General features: G+C 45.5%; 1 protein-coding gene across 3 annotated transcripts in view; it reads right to left on the bottom strand.

Annotated features, from left to right (window-relative positions):
• The window catches only part of CPPED1 (calcineurin like phosphoesterase domain containing 1), a 234,398-nt gene extending 228,619 nt beyond the window's left edge, over positions 1 to 5,779 (bottom strand). For 2 of the 3 annotated variants that reach the window (XM_060284208.2, XM_060284207.2), the window contains exon 1: positions 5,560 to 5,779. In XM_060284208.2, the coding sequence (XP_060140191.1) occupies positions 5,560 to 5,629 (70 nt within the window). In that variant the 5' untranslated portion in view covers positions 5,630 to 5,779. The remainder of the gene's footprint in view (positions 1 to 5,559) is intronic. The other variant, XM_030883992.3, reaches the window with a different exon arrangement.
• Positions 5,780 to 19,467: the final 13,688 nt, after the last annotated feature.

Here is a 19,467-nt window from a genome sequence, read left to right as displayed (position 1 = left end):
GAGATTGATTTTCTCCCACTGTAAAAAGAGGGTAACCCTAATAGCTAGCTCAACAGCACTACTTTGAAGATTACATGAGATAATCCACACACAGCACAGAGGATAGTGCCTGGCACGCCGTAAACACCTGATAAACGTTAGATGCTCCTGCTGTTCTTATCACCATTAGTACTACCGCAAACCCTTCAGCCCTCCTTCAGCATTGCTCCTCCTTCAAACTGCTACGACCCTATGTCTACCCTGGATCACCAAACGGCTCCAAACAGAATCCTGCCTTCGCTGACTGCACATCCTCAATCTCCACCATTCCTCAAAAGCCATGCACCAGGCTTCCTCCTACAAACGGCACTGAAACTGTCCTGAAGGCGACATAACAAACCTGCCATCCTCTGCTCAGCTAACACTCACCTAGATGTCTGCAGCATCTGAGCCTGCGGACCACCCCCCCTTAAGCCCTCCTCCCCAACTTTGGTACCAAGGCTGGCTCCTGGATTTATCTTCCAAAATTTCTGGTTGTTTCCTGCTCTGAGGCCTTCAGTGTGTCTTTTCCTTCTTCTGACCCCCTAAACGATGGCACATCCTAAGGTTACACACACACACCCCGTCCACTACTCCACACCTTGCCCCTCAGGAACGCCGCCGACTCCTACAGCGATATCATCTACTTGCCTCTCTGTGGGTGGCACCCACACCTCCATCCCCAGCTGTGCGCCGCACCCTGCAAGTTGCCTCAGATTTCCTGACCGCAACTCAAAGCCACCACTTCCCAAATTAATCCCATCAAACCTGGCCCTACTCCTTACTCCCTGATTTCAATTAACAGTCTCACCATCACCCAGGACCAATGCTTAAAATCCCGATTCCCAGGCTTCCCTGGTGGTGCAGTGGTTAAGAATCCACCTGCCGATGCAGGGCACACGGGTTCGAGCCCTGGTCCAGGAAGATCCCACATGCCGCGGAGCAACTAAGCCCGTGCGCCACAGCTACTGAACCTGCGCTCTAGAGCCCGTGAGCCACAACTACTGAAGCCCGCGCGCCTAGAGCCCGTACTCTGCAACAAAAGAAGCCACCGCAATGAGAAGCCCGCGCACGGCAACAAAGAGTAGCCCCTGCTCGCCGCAACTGGAGAAAGCCCACGCACAGCAACGAAGACCCAACACAGCCAAAAATAAATAAAATAAAATTAATTAATTAAGAAAAAAAAAGCTTAAAAAAAAATCCCGATTCCCACTGCAGTGGCCTACAGAGCCCACCAGTTGCCAAGAATTATTTTTTGTGCCACAGCTCTGTGCTTAGATTATGAGCCCTTGCCTTCCCCTTGACTTTTTTTTACTCATCACAAGATACTAGAGAGTGCAACAGGAACACAGTAAATACTTCCTGAACTGAAAAGAGACAGTGCAGAGTCACAAGGATCTCTCATAGCCTGCTAGTGGGAGCATAAGTTGGTGCAAACATTCTGGAAGGAGATTTGACAAGATCTAGCAAAGCTGGAAAAGATCATACCCTACAACTCAGAATTTCGCTCCTCTGGGTACATGCCCTGGAGAAATGTCTCCCTGTGTCCACAAGAAGGCTTGTACCAGAATGTTCATGAGAGCACCGTTACCAAGAGTGGAAAACAGAAATAACTGAATGGCCGTCATATCAGGACCCCAGCAGGAAACAGCTGGCATACTCAAAGCAGGAGAACTAAAGGAGCGTTTAATCACTTGGGATGAGTTGAGTATCGGAAAACACCAAAGGACAGTTCAGCAGTCCAACACAGAAAAGCAGAACTACATCTGGAAAGAGTGCCGGCAGAAAGCCTACCTTAAAAGCAGCAGTGAATTTCAGGTAAGGAACACAGTCAGGTTGAGGCAACCCCACAAGGACTAAACCAGGGGAATAAACACGCTGACAATTGTTTTCCCCACCCTCTAATCTCCAGTCAGGACTTCCCAGCAGTTGAACCCAACAGCAGGCCAGAGGGCAAGGAGCCCCTGGATGAAGCCCAAAGATGTCAACCTCCTGGGGCATGGCGGAGCAGGGAGAGAGTGGATATGGAGAGGCAAGAAGATCCTCAGCATATCCAGCAACAGAATGTATCAATATATGCTGATACAACGGCTACTGCCCAGCAGGAAAATGAGCAGACTAGAGCTACTTAGACCAATATGGATAAATCCCCAAAACCTCACATTGGTTTGAAGTGGCGCCCGCCAGGGCACAAAAGCCCTTCCACGTCTCCCATTTCTTGTTTGCAGAAAAAGGCTTTAGTATCCTAAACCTTCCCTGAGTTCCAAAGTGCAGATTCAAGGTGTTACTAATTAGGGAAGTGAGGAAATGCAGAAACAAAGGAAAAGCAGTCAACAAACAATAGTTCAGCTATAACAGAGTCTCAGTTCCTAACTGGACAGATACATGTAAAAGAATGAAGTTAGAACACTCCCTAACACCACACAAAATAAACTCAAAATGGATTAAAGACCTAAATGTAAGGCCAGACACTATCAAACACTTAGAGGAAAATATAGGCAGAACACTCTTATGACATAAATCACAGCAAGATCCTTTTTGATCTACCTCCTAGAGAAATGGAAATTAAAACAAAAATAAACAAATGGGACCTAATGAAACTTAAAAGCTTTGCACAGCAAAGGAAACCATAAACAAGACAAAAATACAGCCCTCAGAATGGGAGAAAATATTTGCAAATGAAGCAACTGACGAAGGATTAATCTCCAAAATTTACAAGCGGCTCATGCAGCTCAATAGCAAAAAAACAAACAACCCAATCCAAAAATGGGCAGAAGACATAAATAGACATTTCTCCAAAGAAGATATACAGATTGCCAACAAACACATGAAAGGATGCTCAACATCACTAATCATTAGAGAAATGCAAATCAAAACTACAGTGAGGTATCACCTCACACCAGTCAGAACAGCCATCGCCAAAAAGTCTACAAACGATAAATGCTGGAGAGGGTGTGGAGAAAAGGGAACCCACATGCACTGTTGGTGGGAATGTAAATTGATACAGCCACTATGGAGAACAGTATGGAGGTTCCTTAAAAAACTAAAAATAGAACTACCATACGACCCAGCAATCCCACTCCTGGGCATATACCCTGAGAAAACCATCACTCAAAAAGAGTCATGTACCACAATGTTCATTGCAGCACTATTTACAATAGCCAGGACGTGGAAGCAACCTAAGTGTCCATCGACAGATGAATGGATAAAGAAGTTGTGGCACATATATACAATGGAATATTACTCAGCCATAAAAAGAAACGAAATTGAGTTATTTGTAGTGAGGTGGATAGACCGAGAGATTGTCATACAGGGTGAAGTAAGTCAGAAAGAGAAAAACAAATACCATATGCTAACACATATATATATGGACTCTTAAAAAAAAAAATTGGTTCTGAAGAACCTAGAGGCAGGACAGGAATAAAGACGCAGAAGTAGAGAATGGACGTGAGGACGTGGGGAGGGGGAAGCGTAAGCTGGGAAGAAGTGAGAGAGTGGCATTAACATATACACACTACCAAATGTAAAATAGATAGCTAGTGGGAAGCAGCCGCATAGCACAGGGAGGTCAGCTCGGTGCTTTGTGACCACATAGAGGGGTGGGATAGGGAGGGTGGGAGGGAGACGCAAGAGGGAGGAGATATGGGGATATATGTATATGTATAGCTGACTCACTTTGTTATAATGCAGAAACTAACACACCACTGTAAAGCAATTATACTCCAATAAAGATGTTTTTTTTAAAAAAAGAGTCGTAATTCTTTAGTCTTACAGTTCCCTCAAGAGATGTGCCTAACAATCTGATACAGTCTTCAAGTTCTGCAGGCCCCCACCCAGGTGAGGGATGGTAAGTACCTGCTGAGACCCCAGACTGGTCAGAACCAGAAGGCTGATGCTTGAGATTGCTGGACCACCATCCTGTTACCTCACCAGCAACCAATCAGAAGAAAGTCATTCACCCTGCAGCTGTCACCCCAAATGTTGCCTTTTAAAACTCTTCCCTGCTTCTCCATTGGGGATTTCCCTGGCAGTCCAGTGGTTAGGACCCTGTGCTTTCACTGTCAGGGCCCGGGTTCAATCCCCGGTCCGGGAACTAAGATCCCACGGGCCACGTAGCGCGGCAAAAACAAAAACCTCTTCCCTGAAAACTACAGGGAGAGCTCGGGTCTTTTGAGTACGAGTTACCTGTTCTCCTAGCTTGGCCCTGCAATAAACCTTTCTCTGCTCCAAACTCTGATATTTTGTTTGTTTGGCCTCACTGTGCACGGGGCGCACAAGCTTGGGTTTGAAAACAGGCTGGAAAAAGGCGTATTAAAATATTTAGAGAATGGTCACCACAACAGACTGTATTTTCTAAAATCCACCTCAGCTAGATTTCTGGCCTTACATGGTCTTCCAGAACCTTGCCACCCCCCACCAACAGCTGCAAAGAAAGAAAAGAATAAGGCTTTCGGACAGGAGTTACAGGAGAAACCCACTTTAGTAAGGGTAGCCAGGGAAAATCTGAGAAAGTGACTGAACTTTAAATAAAGTGTGAAGGTTGAGAAAGTGCTATTAGCTAGGCGAGCAAAGAACAAGCACAAAAGCCCTACGGAAATAAAGGACTTGGACCTTTAAAATTGAAGTTAAGAAAACCAGTGAAGCAGGAGAACTGGGCAAGGGGAAGAATGGTGAGCATGAAGCAAGAAAGGGGAGTACAAGTCAAATCACGCAGCGTGTCTGGGCTGACTGCCCCGGGGTGACAAAAACTGGAATTTGACCACGCAGCAAAAGACGCAGGGAGGACCAATAAAACGGGCAGCAATGGTCCCTTTTATAGCTCTAGGGCTAACATTCACTTAGCACCTAGCCTATCAGGCACTTGGATACAGAAATCCTTTTAATCTGCTAACCCTCCCCTATGCGGTAAGTATTAACAAACCCATTTTCACAGCGAGGCAGATTATCTAAATCCAAAATCCAAGCATTTAACCCCACACGGCTCTTCTGCCTCCCCTCTCCAGTTCTGATGGGCACTGCTAACATTTTGGCGGATGACTCATATTATAGAAGGTAACCATGATTATGGAGTATAAACTATATCGTGGTGAATGACCATAATAAAAATAACCGCATCTCACGTGCACCCAGCGCTTATCCTGTGCCACACACTACCTCGCTGCGATTATTCCCCTTTTACAGATGAGGAAACTGAGACCAATACTCGCTGAGCAACGTGTCCAAGGCAGGGCTTGGAAACCAAGTCCAACTGCAGAGCCCACGCTATTAACTATGCTTTGCTGCCTCACTCTATCTTTTCTCAGGGAACCTTGGTCAAGGCCAGCGAGGCTCCACGACCGTACCCCTTGCCCAGACACTCTTCTTTCAAAAGCGCCCCTGGAAGCCCCAAGTGCGGGCGGTGCGGCCTCTATTGCGGTCCCCAGCCCCCGGGTGCAGCCCCCGCTGGGGTCCGGCTGGAGGCGCACATCCCGACCGAACGTTCCCGCCGAAGGTTCCGCAGCCCTGAAACCATCACCTTCCCAGGCGAAGGGCAGGCAGTACCTGAGGAAAACGCGTCCAGGGTCCTGCCCCGAGCTCTGAGGAAAACACCTCCCGCCTCCGCAGCCGACATGGCAAGTTTTCCGCCTCGAAGGAGTCCACTGCGTAGGAGGAGCGGCGCGACTCCTAACCGCCCAACTGCCGTTTGGGGCCTGCCCGGCTGGGGGCTGCGCCCTCTGCTCGGGGCGGGGCGGGGCCGGGCCGGCGGGCGCGCGGGGCTCGGTCGCTCGGGGCGCCACTAGTGCTGCCTGAACGGGGCGGAAGCGTGAGGGGCCCCTCTGGGATCGACTGGGGCTCCTGGCGAGGGAGCCAACTTGCCTGGCGCCTGCGTGAGCAGAGTGAGCGCCTTTGGACTCAAGGTTTGTGGGGGGGCCAGCCGTTCCCTAAAAGTGGGGTCTGCAGGTTTAACAAATAAGAATACAGGACGCCTAGTTAAATTGGAATTTCAGATAAGCAATAAATGATAAGTATGTGCTATGCAATTTGGGAGATGCTTGTCTAAATTTTTTGTGGTTTATCTGAACTAATTTAAGTGGGGACCTGTATTTTATCTGGGAATCGTACCTTACGGTCCAAAGGACCCGGCCCTGTCCTTGGAGCACTCGACAGGACAGTCCTCCGAGCCACCAGGTGTGATCTCTGTCACAGTTCTGAGGCATATTCAGTTTCCTAGTCATCATCACCATCATTCCATTTCAAACCAAGTCCCCCTAAAACTGAGCTCCCTTACTGAATTATGATTAATCTCACTATGCCAAATTTTATTCTCTTTCTTGTCTGGCCCTGTTCCCCTCAGGATTGAGGACTGTCAAAGAAAAGGGGAGATGGAAACCAAGCAAGACACTGTAGGGCCTTACCGGGTACAAAAGCCCCACTGTGTCCCCTGTTGCTTTTTTTTTTTTTAAAACATTTTTTTTAATTTTATTTTTTCTTCATTTATTTGGCTGCGTTGGGCTTCTCATTGCAGTGGCTTCTCTTGTTGCGGAGCACGGGCTCTAGGCGTGAGGGCTTCAGTAGTTGTGGCTCGCGAGCTCTAGAGCTCAGGCTTACTCAGTAGTTGTGGCACACGAGCTCAGTTGCTCCGCGGCATGTGGGATCTTCCTGGACCAGGCCTTGAACCTGTGTCCCCTGCATTGGCAGGCGGATTCTTAACCACTGTGCCACCAGGGAAGCCCTCCCCTGTTTCTTGTTTGTAGAAAAAAAGGCTTTAGACTCCTATGCCTTTCCTGAGTTCCAAAGAGCAGGCTCAAGCAGTTGATGATTAAGACAATAGAGTCACAGAACTCCTAGTTCCTTCTGGAAGGATATAGATAACAATCTGATGGATTGCAAGACCCCCCACCCAGGTGGAGGGTGGTAACTACAAGCTGACCACAAGCCTCGACTCCAAACTGGTTGGAACCAGAAGGTTGAAATTCCAGAAACATCACCCCGTTACCTCCTCACCAACCAATCAGAAGAAAGTCCACGAGCTGATCACACATCCTACGACCCTCTCCCCTAACACTGTCTTTAAAATCCCTTGCCTGAAAACCATTGGCTAGTTCAGGTCTTCTGGGTATGAGTTCCTTGGTTGGCGCCCTGCAAATAAACCCTGACTTTGCTGCAAACACCTGATGTCAGAGTGTGGGTTTCTGTGCCACGGGCACAGGAGCCCCTGCTTGGTGCCACGGTACTGTCATCATTGCTCCCTAAGCATCAGGCATTGCTCTGAGCACTTTGCACCAGCTCACTTAATCCACTTCACAGCCTTAGAAGACGGTACTACCATTAGCTTCATTTATCAGAAGGGGAAACTGATGCCCAGAGGGGTGAGATTGTGTGCACAAGGTGACACACATCCAGGAAAGTAGTGAAGCAGCCACCCCCCCAAACTGGAATCTGTCCAGCAAAAAACCATTGAACTAAACTACTAAGCCAGCGTTTGTCAAACTTGCTAAAAATACAAAATCCAGGGTGGACCTACTGAGTCTGAATCTCCAGGAGAAGCTTCTGTTTCTCACTCCTCAGGGAGTTCTTACGACATGCCAACTAGCTGCCTGCATCTGAAGCATTGTTTGGGTGGCTAACATGACCGGGAGAACTGTCCTCTAATCTTAGATAAGAGGCAGTAAATCATAGCGGTTAAGAATATAAGTGCCTAGGAGTTCTGGAGTCAGACTGCTACCACTTGCTTGTTGTATGATCTTGAAAATTACTTAGTTTCTCCATGCCTCAATTTCCCTATCTGTCAAACAAAAACAATGGTAGTATCTTGGTCATAGAGTTGCTGGGAGGCTTAAATGAGTTGGTGCATCAAAGTGCTTAAAACAAAAATGGTACAGATGAACTTACTTGCATAGCAGAAATAGAGTCACAGATGTAGAACACCGACTTATGTTTTCACCCCAAGGTGGGGGGCGGGTGAGATGTATTGGGGGATTGGGATTGACATATATACACTACTATATATAAAAGACAACTAATGAGAGCCTACTGTATAGCACAGGGAACTCTATTCAGTGCTCTGTGGTGACCTAAATGGGAAGGAAATCTAAAGAAGAGGGGATATATGTACACGTATAACTGATTCACTTTGCTGTACAGCAGAAACTAACACAACATTGTAAAGCAACTCTACTCCAATAAATTTAAAAAAAATAAGTGTACTAGAATGAAAAAGTGCTTAAAACAATAGTTCTAATAGCAAATGGTAAGTACTCAATGAATATTGGCCATTATTATTATCATCATTATCAATCACTGTATCCCTACTCACTGCCCATGGCCTGGTCCAGCAGGAAATTCTCAGGAAATGTTCAAGGAAGGAATGAGTAAGTGAGGATCAAAAGTCCTCATGTTGGCCTCTAGGCCCTGCGAGATCCAGCCTGCCTCTCACCCACTAACTTTGCAGTCACTGTCTTCCTTAAACATGTTCCTTAAACATGAAAATCCATTCCCCTCTTTGCCTTTTCGGTTCCTTCTATTGACAGTGTATCTGCTCATTTGAATATCAAGGCCTCTGCTTAACTCATACGTCCACGGAGAGACCTGACCCTACACACTTGCACACGTTCTTCAGAGCTAAACTAGGTCTTCCTCATTCTTTCTGTAGCACTCGGCTCATGACCATCGTAGCCCTTTGCACAGCTGGTTATCATATGTTTACAGATGTAACGATTGGTTTCATGTTGTCTCTCCCAGTTCAAATGTAAGGTTTGTGAGGGCAGTTACTTTGACTGTCTTGCCCATCAAGCAGGGGGCTTAGCGCATAGACACAGATGGCTGTTGCATGAGAAATAAATGGATGATGACTATCTTGGCAAGATAACCCTGTTTTGAACCTGGGCAGTGATGGTGAGTAACGTCAGAGCTGCATGGGTGCCACTTCCTGGTAGTTATGGCCGCAAGTACACTTTGTCCGCCACTGGGACCAGCAAACTCTGAGCCTCATTGCCTGCCACATCCTCCCCTGATCACTGTGCAGCTCAGTGTTTCCACTCTCCCCAACCGTGCTCTTTCAGCCCATACACTCTTATTTTCAGCTGTCTGCCTGGAAGGTAAGAGGGGGCAGACAAGCACCATAAGAACGGCATATTCCTGAGCAGCAGGCTGACCTGTTCAGTCCACTTCTCAGCTGTGTGACCTTCGGCATGTCACTTAATCTTTCTGAGCTTCTGATTCTTCATCTAAAAGGAGTTTCCTGGCGGTCCAGTGGTTAGGACTCGGCAATTTCACCATGGATGTGGCCCGGATTCAATCCCTGGTTGTGGATCTAAGATCCCGCAAGCCATTGCTGTGGCCAAATAAAATAAAATAAAATAATATAAATAAATACATAGAGATAATCACAGCACCAACCTCATATGGTTTTTTGGGGTTTTCTTTAACATCTTTATTGGAGTATAATGGCTTTACAGTGGTGTGTTAGTTTCTGCTTTATAACAAACTGAATCAGCTATACATATACATATATCCCCATATCTCCTCCCTCTTGCGTCTCCCTCCCACTCTCCCTATCCCACCCCTCTAGGTGGTGACAAAGCACCGAGCTGATCTCCCTGTGCTATGCGGCGGCTTCCCACTAGCTATCTGTTTTACATTTGGTAGTGTATATGTCTATGCCACTCTCTCACTTCGTCCCAGCTTACCTCATATGGGTTTTGTGAGGAGTAAATGATCCTCTAGGCAGTTTCTGGAGCATACTAAGCGCTTGATACATTTTTGCTGTGCTTGATACATTTTTGCTGTCATTGATACTGTTAATATCGTTGTTGGAATACACTTCAACTCATTTTTTTCTAGTCAAAATTCTACTCTTTCAAGATTCTTTTAGGGAATTCCCTAGTGGTCCAGTGGTTAGGGCTCAGCACTCTCACTGCCAGGGCCCTGGGTTCGGTCCCTGGTCGGGGAACTAAGATCCTGCAAGCCGTATAGCACAGCCAAAAAAAAAAAAAATTCTTTTAATCAACTATACTTCAAGAAAAAATTTAGGGACTTCCCTTGTGGTGCAGTGGTTAATAATCCATCTGGCAATGCAGGGGACACGGGTTCGAGCCCTGGTCCGGGAAGATCCCACATGCCACGGAGCAACCAAGCCCGTGCGCCACAACTACTGAAGCCCACGTGCCTAGAGCCCATGCTCCGCAACAAGAGAAGCCACCACAATGAGAAGCCTGCGCACCGCAATGAAGAGTAGCCCCCGCTCACCGCAACTAGAGAAAGCCTGCGCACAGCAATGAAGACCCAACGCAGCCAAAGATAAATAAATAAAATAAATAAATTTATTTTTTTTAAAAAAGATTCTATTCAGGTGTCACCTCTTACATCAGCCAGGTATCATTTCATTGCAAATAACAAAATCAGTTCAAATTGGTTTGATCAGAAAAAGGAATTCATTGGCATACATAAATGAAAACTCTGCTATGTGTGGCCAACACGGTGGAGTAGGAAGACCGAGCTCACCTCCTCCCACAGGTACACCAAAATTACAACTATTTACACAGCAACCAGAAGACTCAAAGAAAAAGATCCTCTACGACTAAAGATATAAAGACGGAGCCACAACGAGATGGGTAGGAAGGGTGGAGTTGTGCTATAGTCCAGACCTTCCACCCTCGAGTAGGCAAACCACAAGTGGGAGGATAATCACAATTGTAGAGATTCTCCCCAAGGAGCGAGGAGTCTTAGCTCCACATCAGGTTCCTCAGCCTGGGGGTCTTACACCGGGAAAATCAGCCCCCAGGATGGCTGGCTTTAAAGGCCAGTGGGGCTTGCATACAGGAGAGTTAAAAGGTTGTAGGAAACAGGAACTCCACTCAAAGAGTGCACACAAAATCTCATGTGCTTTGAGTCCCAGCCCAGACTAATTTGAAAGGAGTCAGACCTACTTGCTGATCTTGGAGAGCCTCCCAGAGAGGCAGGAGGCAAATGGGACTCCCCCTGGGGACATAGACACGGGTGGCAGCCGTTTGGGGGGAGCTCGTTCTACCATAAGGACACTGGTGCTGGCTAGAGCCATTTTGGAATCCTCCCTCTATAGCCTATGGGGGCTTACCCACCCATCAGTGCTCCAGCATTAGTCCAAGGACACCGTGGACCCCACACCCAGCCACTTCCACCAGCAGACTGGCACCAGCCCCAGGACTCCCTGGGCTGTGCAGCTAGTCATGCCAGGGCTCAGCCCTGCCCACTAGCAGACTGGCAGCTTCCACACAAGGCATGGCCTGGCAGACACCTGGGCCAAGCGCCAGCCTTGCCTACCAGCATGCCCACAGTAACTGGCTCTGCCGCAACAGAAGGGCCCGTGCAGCCCACGTAGGGGGCACCCCTAGAGCATAACGCTCTGCTGACCAGAGGGCAGTGTGCTGCTGGGCAGCATATCAGCTAGTGACTATTATGCCCCCTTCCCCACCCTTTAAAAACTGCCCGTTTTCTTCCATCCTCCCCCTTGTAACAGCTAATCCAAATGTGCTGTAATTTAGAGACTTAGGTATATTACTAAGAACATCAGTTGCTGTGCTGGCCTGTATTACAGCCTCACTCCAGGAAGCAAGCAGAACCGTTTCTCCTAACGCTCAGGGGCCCTATAGGCAGATGAGCTTTTTTCTTTTTTTTTTTTTAACATCTTTATTGGAGTATAATTGCTTTACAATGGTGTGTTAGTTTCTGCTTTATAACAAAGTGAATCAGTTATACATATACATATGTTCCCATATCTCTTCCCTCTTGCGTCTCCCTCCCTCCCACCCTCCCTATCCCACAACCCCTATCCCACAGCCAGGACATGGAAGCAACCTAAGTGTCCATCAACAGATGAATGGATAAAGAAGTTGTGGCACATATATACAATGGAATATTACTCAGCCATAAAAAGAAACGAAATTGAGTTATTTGTAGTGAGGTGGATAGACCTAGAGTCTGTCATACAGAGTGAAGTAAGTCAGAAAGAGAAAAACAGATACCGTATGCTAACACATATATATGGAATCTAAGAAAAAAATGTCATGAAGAACCTAGGGGTAAAGCAGGAATAAAGACACAGACCTACTAGAGCATGGACTTGAGGATGTGGGGAGGGGGAAGGGTAAGCTGGGACAGATGAGCTTTTATAGATCTTCTCTGTCCTCCTCACTGTCAGGCCGTGAGCTGTCCCTTCTCACTGCTCTGGCATCTGCCTCTAGCGGGTCCTCACGCTTTACGTTCTTCCCTCGTTTCTCACCTGCCCAGGTTTGTAAAACCAGACAATACTGGTTGTTAGGATTCTGAGCCAGGTTGGTTTGTGGATTTCAGCCAGTAGGCTTGGCCTAAGAGCCTGAGGCCTCGTTTAGAGAAGAATGCCTGGGCTTTACTTTAATGAGCATGGTCATTCCTGGTTAGACTGCGTGATAGTTAATTTTATGTGACAACCTGGCTGCTTCCCCACCCCCACCTTGGATCCAGATATTTGTGCAAACATTATTCTGCATGTTTCTGGTTCTTTTTTTTTTTTTTGGCCACGCAGCGTGGCATGCAGGATCTTAATTCCCCGACCAGGGATTGAACCCTTGCCCCCTGCAATGGAAGCGTGGAGTCTTAACCACTGGACAGCCAGGGAAGTCCCCAATGGAATTTATTCACATGAATATTTTTCCATGTTTATACATATATATGGACCTTATTACTCTTAACAGTTGCCTATTATTCTATTGTATGGATGGACCACACTTTATTTAACCATACTTCTTTTTTTTTTTTAACCATACTTCTATATATGAATATTTAGGTTATCCCAGTTTGTCTCTTGAAAAACAAAACTGGAGTAAGTATCAACATACACGTATTTTGAGTCCTGAGTGTCACAGGTACACTTGCGGATACACCCTAGTTTACTTAATTGGACACATGAGCCAATATGTGTCCTACATTTGGACACATTTTCCTACAATTGGACACATGAACCATTTCCAATTTTTTTTATATTTTCCATGCAGTGGTTTTATTGTTAACAACTATTTGTTTGAAACTTTTGGGCTATGTGGGGGTTATTTATTTAAGATAGAGACTCCAACATGGTATTAATGGATCAAAGGGTTTGGGCATCTTCAAGGCTGTTGATGCATGTTGGCATGATTCTATCTTAGAGACTCCTTTTTTCAGCAGGAATTCTCCTGGTGTCTGTGGTTGTTCTACACATAGAGAGTGACAGGGATCTGTATTGCCCATCATCAACTATTCCTCCTCAAGGCTATCTAAGGAACCAATCAATCTAGGCATGAAAAACTCAGTTAATACTGATAGACTAATTTTTTATTTAGTAGTTAGCATTTTGCTTATTTTCTTTAGTTTTATTTTCTAGGCATTGATGTATTTCTTTGTTTTTAAACAAAGTTGTTACACTGGACACTTTACACATAAGATTTCACACCTGAATTGGCCTTGAGCCCAGTAGGGCACACCTACTGGGTTTCCCTGATGAGTTCTCTTTCTTACTCTCCAAGACAATAGTCCCTATCTTCTCCCCTCATCTTCCCACTGCCATACCTATCACCTCCCTGCATCCGTACCACTTTCCCTCTATCACCTCCCTGCATCTGTACCACTTCCCCCTTCCCTCCCTCCAATGATAATGATGGGACAGACTGTGATACCCACAAAAGGAACCCCTTACCTTGTGCACTGCATCCTCTTCCCTCTTCCCTGTTCAGCAGGTAGTAGTTCTCCTTCTTGCTACTCTGTCTTTCACTTCAGCATGCAATGCTGGAGAGATTTTTGTTGTAGCAGAAGTTAAGCTACAAAAGTGCCTGGTCTTCCTCTCTGGAAAGGGAATAAAAAAACAATGCAAAGGGCAACATCTTGTCAGGTTTTCTAACCGAATCAGGACTCCTCTGAAACAATGTGGGCTGCAGCTGTCCCCTCCTGGAGAGTTTGCCTGTGGGACAAACCAGCTGCTGCCTGCATGGCAGGATGTCCCACACAAGCTGTGGATTTCTAACTGCCCGTGGTTACTCTATTCTCAGCCCACAGAGTTTCTGGTATGACATTCAGAATCCCTAGTTTTCATGAGATCCGCAGAGCAGATGAACTGGAAAAATGAAATCCTATTGTCTCACTCTTCACGCAGTACTGTTATAGGCTTTCTCAGTTAAATAAATATGCAGAATTCCAAGATAGGTTGATGGGCATTGAGAGTGTTTCTTCTTTGGGACATTCATTCATTTGTTCTGCAAATACCTACTGCATGTCTACTTTGTTCCAGGCATTGCTTTGGGGGACTTGGGATACATGAGTGAATAAAACAAATACATCTGTCCTCATGGAGCTTACATTCTGTCAGGGGAATTCAGACAATACATATAATAGATGGATGATATAGTGTGATTGAAGATGATATTGATGCTATGGAAAAAGACAAAGTAGAACAAGGCAACGGGGACTGAGCACACTACAGCTGGGGAGAAGGAGGGTTGAATTATTAAATAGGGCGGTCGGGGTGGCCCTCATTGAGAAGGTAGAATTTCAGCAAAGATCTGGAGGAGGTGAGAGAATTAGCCAAGTAGATATCTGTGGGGGAAGAGTGTCCCAATAGAGAGAAAAGCTAGAGCAAAGGCTCCAAGGAGGTGGAAAGGAGCTTGGAACATGCAAGAGCAGCAAGAAGACCCATGTTCCAGGAGCAGATGAACAAGGGGAGAGTAGTAAGAGAAGCAGTCATAGAGGTGATAGGAGTACGTCACATGAAGTTCTTTTATGCCATCATAAGACCTTTGGTTTTACTTTGAGTGAAACGGTGCCACTGCAAAATTTGGAGCAGAGGCATGACATGATACGACTTATATTTTTAAAGGCTCACTCTGTCTGCTGTGTTGAGAGTTGACTAGAGAAAAGGAAAGAAGCTGGGAAGCCTGTTAAGAGGCTATTGCTGGGATCCAGGCAAGAGTTAACGATGTCTCAGAACAGGATGCTAAAGGTGGAGGCAGAGTCAAGTGGTTGCGTCCTGAATGTATTCTGAGAACAAAGTCAACACGATTTTATGAGAGCTTGGATGCCAAGAGAAGACAAGGATGCTTCTGAGATTTTGTCCTGAGCCACTCGAAGGATGGAGTTGTCAGGACGTGAGATGGAAACAATGGTGCAGTTTTTTGGGGGGAAAGATCAGGCGTTCAGTCTGGGGCATGTTGAGTTTGAGATGCCTGCTAGATACCCAAGTAGAGATGCTCATAGACAGTTGGATAAATGCATCTGGGATACAGGGGAAAGGTCTGGGTTGAAGTCTACAAAGCGCACAATTTTTTTTTTCTATTTCTATGAGTCGAAGTTTCTGTTATTCAAAAGCACATTAACCTCCTTTTTTGGTTTGTTTGTCTTCCAAGTGTCTCTCATCAGTAATAATGTGCGGAACACCAAACACAAGACCTATAAACCCCTCAAATACCTTCTGATTCATTGGTGAAATAAAATCAAGTTACGGGGCTTCCCTGGTGGCGCAGTGGTTGAGAGTCCGCCTGCCGATGCAGGGGACACGGGTCCGTGCCCCGGTCCGGGAGGATCCCACATGCCGCGGAGCGGCTGGGCCCGTGAGCCATGGCCGCTGAGCCTGCGCGTCCGGAGCCTGTGCTCCGCAATGGGCGAGGCCACAACAGTGAGTGGCCCGCGTACCACAAAAAAAAAAAAAAATTCTGAATCCCCAAATCTTCACTGTAAAAGGGGAATAACACCCATCTTGGAGGGATATCAAGGAAAATGCCACACTTGATACTTTATAATCATTGTTTTTGTGATTTACACCTTTCCCATAAGGTGAGTGTCCAATAAACCATCTTATTCCAGCTCCTCCTCTTCCCAGCACCCACAGAATGTCTAGCATATAGTAAGTGTTCAATAAATGCTTATGATTCATGACTCAGATGACCCCCACCCCGTCAGAGGAATCCTCATTTCTCTCTCCATTCTTCTGCTATATATTTGTTTATTTCCCTGCCACCATGTGGCCTGACATGACACACTTACCTGTTTAATCTCTGCCTCACCCATGACATGTAAGCTCCAAGAGGGTAAGAAATTGTATTTATTCAATCCCTATATCTCTAGTGCCTAGGACTGTGTCTGGTACATTGTTGGGGTTCAACAAAAGTTTATGGAATAAATTAGGAGATGAATGAATGATTTCAGCCAACAAACCAGCTCTACCATTTCCTAGACAAAGTGAAACTTCAAGGACCATCAACCAAATCACCTTGAAAAATCCTCTGCCCAGAAAAGGACAGACTGGACATTGTTTCCAGCAGTAAGGGTTTACAAATTAATTGATTTTTCTGACTCAGTGTGGGTTTCAACCATTTATCTGAAAGCGCTGTAATATATTCTTTGAATTACTCTAACAATAAGAGACACAAAAGCTGAAATAATGAGTTAAACACTTAGTTGAGCCATCTCTATTAGCCCCTCATGTTTATTGCCTGTCAGTATCACCTCTGCAGTGCCAGCTTCAATGCACATTTGGTTCTTCTGGGGACAGATGCGTTGAGTTTTCTCCCCATTTCCCTCCCAGCTCGTTTGAGAAAACTGCAGACCTGCCCTTTGGTGACATCACCTGCTCTCAGATCAAGAGCCTTTGGTGGAGGCCTGCCAGACCTTCTGAAGAAGGCTGCTGCCTTGTCCTAGCCCTGGTGTGCCACCCACTCCTGCAGCAGCAATATTTAATAACACAAAGAATACTAAGCCCAGCTGGTGAGTCACTGTTGTGAGTGACCCGCCAAACTGAAATCTCCTTTAATAAAATGGCCTTGAAAGGCAGGAAGAAAAAAAACCACTCCTTTAAGTTCCGCTTTTAATGGGGATGCTATGCATTTCCAGGGACAATGCCTGTGCTTTCTTCTTCCTGGCTGATGTCATAAAATGCCTCCGAATCCACGTTAGGTTCAGAGTTCTTTCTTAACCCAGTGTTCTGCAAACTTCAGGAATGTGCAAACTGTCTTCTGCCACTTTCTTTGCCCTGTCTGCATACCACCTGCATGACTATTTACTTCCTAGTTTTCTTTACTATAACTCACTTTGGTTACTTAAACATCTTCTTTCAAAAGACAAAAATTTCATCTCACTCCTCCTGATTCTGGTAAACCAGTATTTCCTACCAGAAATAGACAGTAAAATTAGAGGGGAAACCAAAATACTATCAATTCTTGTTAAACAGTTTCTGTGGTCTGCTGGGGACTCTGAGGCTGGGATTTGGGATGTCTCTGATAAAGAGGGAGAGTGGAAAGCATTAGGTGTTAAAGATACGGTGACTGCAGATGCAGATGGTCTCATGAAGTGAACTGAGGAGGGAATACAGACGAGGGGCGCCTTTGTGGTAATCCGTTCTGAATCAAGATTGTGGTGGTGGTTACACAAAGCTATGCATGGAATAAAATTGCACAAAGCTGTGCACGCACACACACATATACATGTCAAAAAACTGGTGAAATCTGAATAGGGTCTATAGTGGGGTTAACAATATTGTACCAATGTCAATTTCCTGGCTTTGATATAGAACTTAAGATGTCACCATTTGAGGGCTTCCCTGGTGGCACAGTGGTTAAGAATCCACCTGCCAATGCAGGGGACATGGGTTCGAGCCCTAGTCTGGGAAGATCCCGCATGCCGCGGAGCAACTAAGCCCGTGTGCCACAACTACTGAGCCTGAGCTCTAGAGCCTGCGAGCCACAACTACTGAGCCCGTGTGCCACAAGTACTGAAGCCCACGAGCCTAGAGCCTGTGCTCTGCAACAAAAGAAGCCACCGCAATGAGAAGCCCGCGCACCGCAATGAAGAGCAGCCCCTGCTCGCTGCAACTAGAGAAAGCCCACGCGCAGCAACGAAGACCCAACGCAGCCATAAATAAATAAATAAATTTATTTTTTTAAAAAAAGATTCCACCATTTGAGGCAGCCAGGTGAAGAGTTTGTGGGATTCCATGTATGGTTTTTGCAGCAACTTCCTGTGACCCCACAATTTTTTTTAAGTTGCATATTTTAAAAAAGAGTACTGTCCCCCCATGTGGCTTGATTCTGTGTATCACCTAAAATCTACAAGTGTACTACCAGTGGTATATGTCCCCCTTTGGGCAAAAATTGCTTTATTATTCTTTGGAGGGAAAAATCTAAGAAGAAGATACATTTATCAGACTTTGAAACCCTCAAGTGTAGGATGCGGTACTGTAAGAAGCAAGACAGCGTTGTGGTTTAGAAGCTTTGGCTGGGGGGTCCCATCAGAACTAGGGTGAATTGCAGATTCACTCTACCAGTAGTGAGACCTCAGGCCACACTCTTAGCGTCTCAGAGCCTATGTTTCTTTGGTTGAAAATGAGAATAAGAACGTGGTACATTTATCACACGTTTTCTAAGGGGATTGTATGAAATCATTCAGACAAAGCACTTAGGATACGGCATGGCACTTAATAAGGCTCAATAATTATTCGTCTTGTCCTAACTTATCGTCTTTCTCTTATTCTCCTCCTTCCCATCACCACCACCACCACCATCATCTTCACCACCACCATAATCATCACCATCATCATACTCATCATGGACCAAGAGGAACTAGCATTTGGGAAATACTAACTTCATCTCATTTCACAATTAAGAAGGCTAAGGACCAGTGAGAGTAGCTGACTTGTTCTAAGTCATAGCGTGAAACTAACGTCATACCTGGAATTAGAACTCAGTTCTCTCTGATACTCTGTCTTAACAGCAACAAAATAATAATCAATTGTTGAGCCATGGAATTTTAACTGTCAGGGCCTCAGAGCTCATCTAGTCCAAATTCTTCCTGAGGAAACTGAGGCCCAAAGAGAATCGATTTCCCAAAGTCACAAAGTTAGCTGCTGTGGTTTTCTCACACCCACCAAATATACATCCAAATTACCCAGCAATCAAAGAAAAATCATAGCTGATGCTGCCCCTAGTGGCCAAGCTCTGCAATACAAACCATCACAGCACAGATATTTTTAAAGGTAGATTTCTTAACAAAAATAATAAACCACAGACCACACAGCACATCCGGGGGAAAGTAAGGTTAATTCCTTAATATATTAGATTTAAATTTATGATTACTCTACCTTTGATATGGAACTTTAATCACTGGTGCCCAAATATTTCTTTTAGCTGATTTTATATCTTTTTTTTCTAGGTTAGTACAATATTATTGCACATCCAGAGCTAATAATTTTCTATTAGATTTTAACACACAGTTAAATGTACTTAAATCAACCAAAAACTAGTGTGTTACTCCCAACAGAACTACTTTAAAATCACTTTCAATACATGTTATACATGTAATGCAGAATTGGGATGTATTTTATATACCTGCATGGCTTATGTGCCAACAAAAATGGTAGTAACACAGAACAACTGTTTTTTAAAAAAATATGTATCTCAATGGGGAATCTTTTGGTTTTTTCTTTAAAATCATCCTGCC

This window comes from Globicephala melas, chromosome 15, assembly GCF_963455315.2.
Source record: "Globicephala melas chromosome 15, mGloMel1.2, whole genome shotgun sequence".
NCBI lineage: Eukaryota > Metazoa > Chordata > Mammalia > Artiodactyla > Delphinidae > Globicephala > Globicephala melas.
The sequence above is the reverse complement of the archived record's forward strand: the minus strand, read 5'-3'. Positions and strand labels throughout refer to the sequence as shown.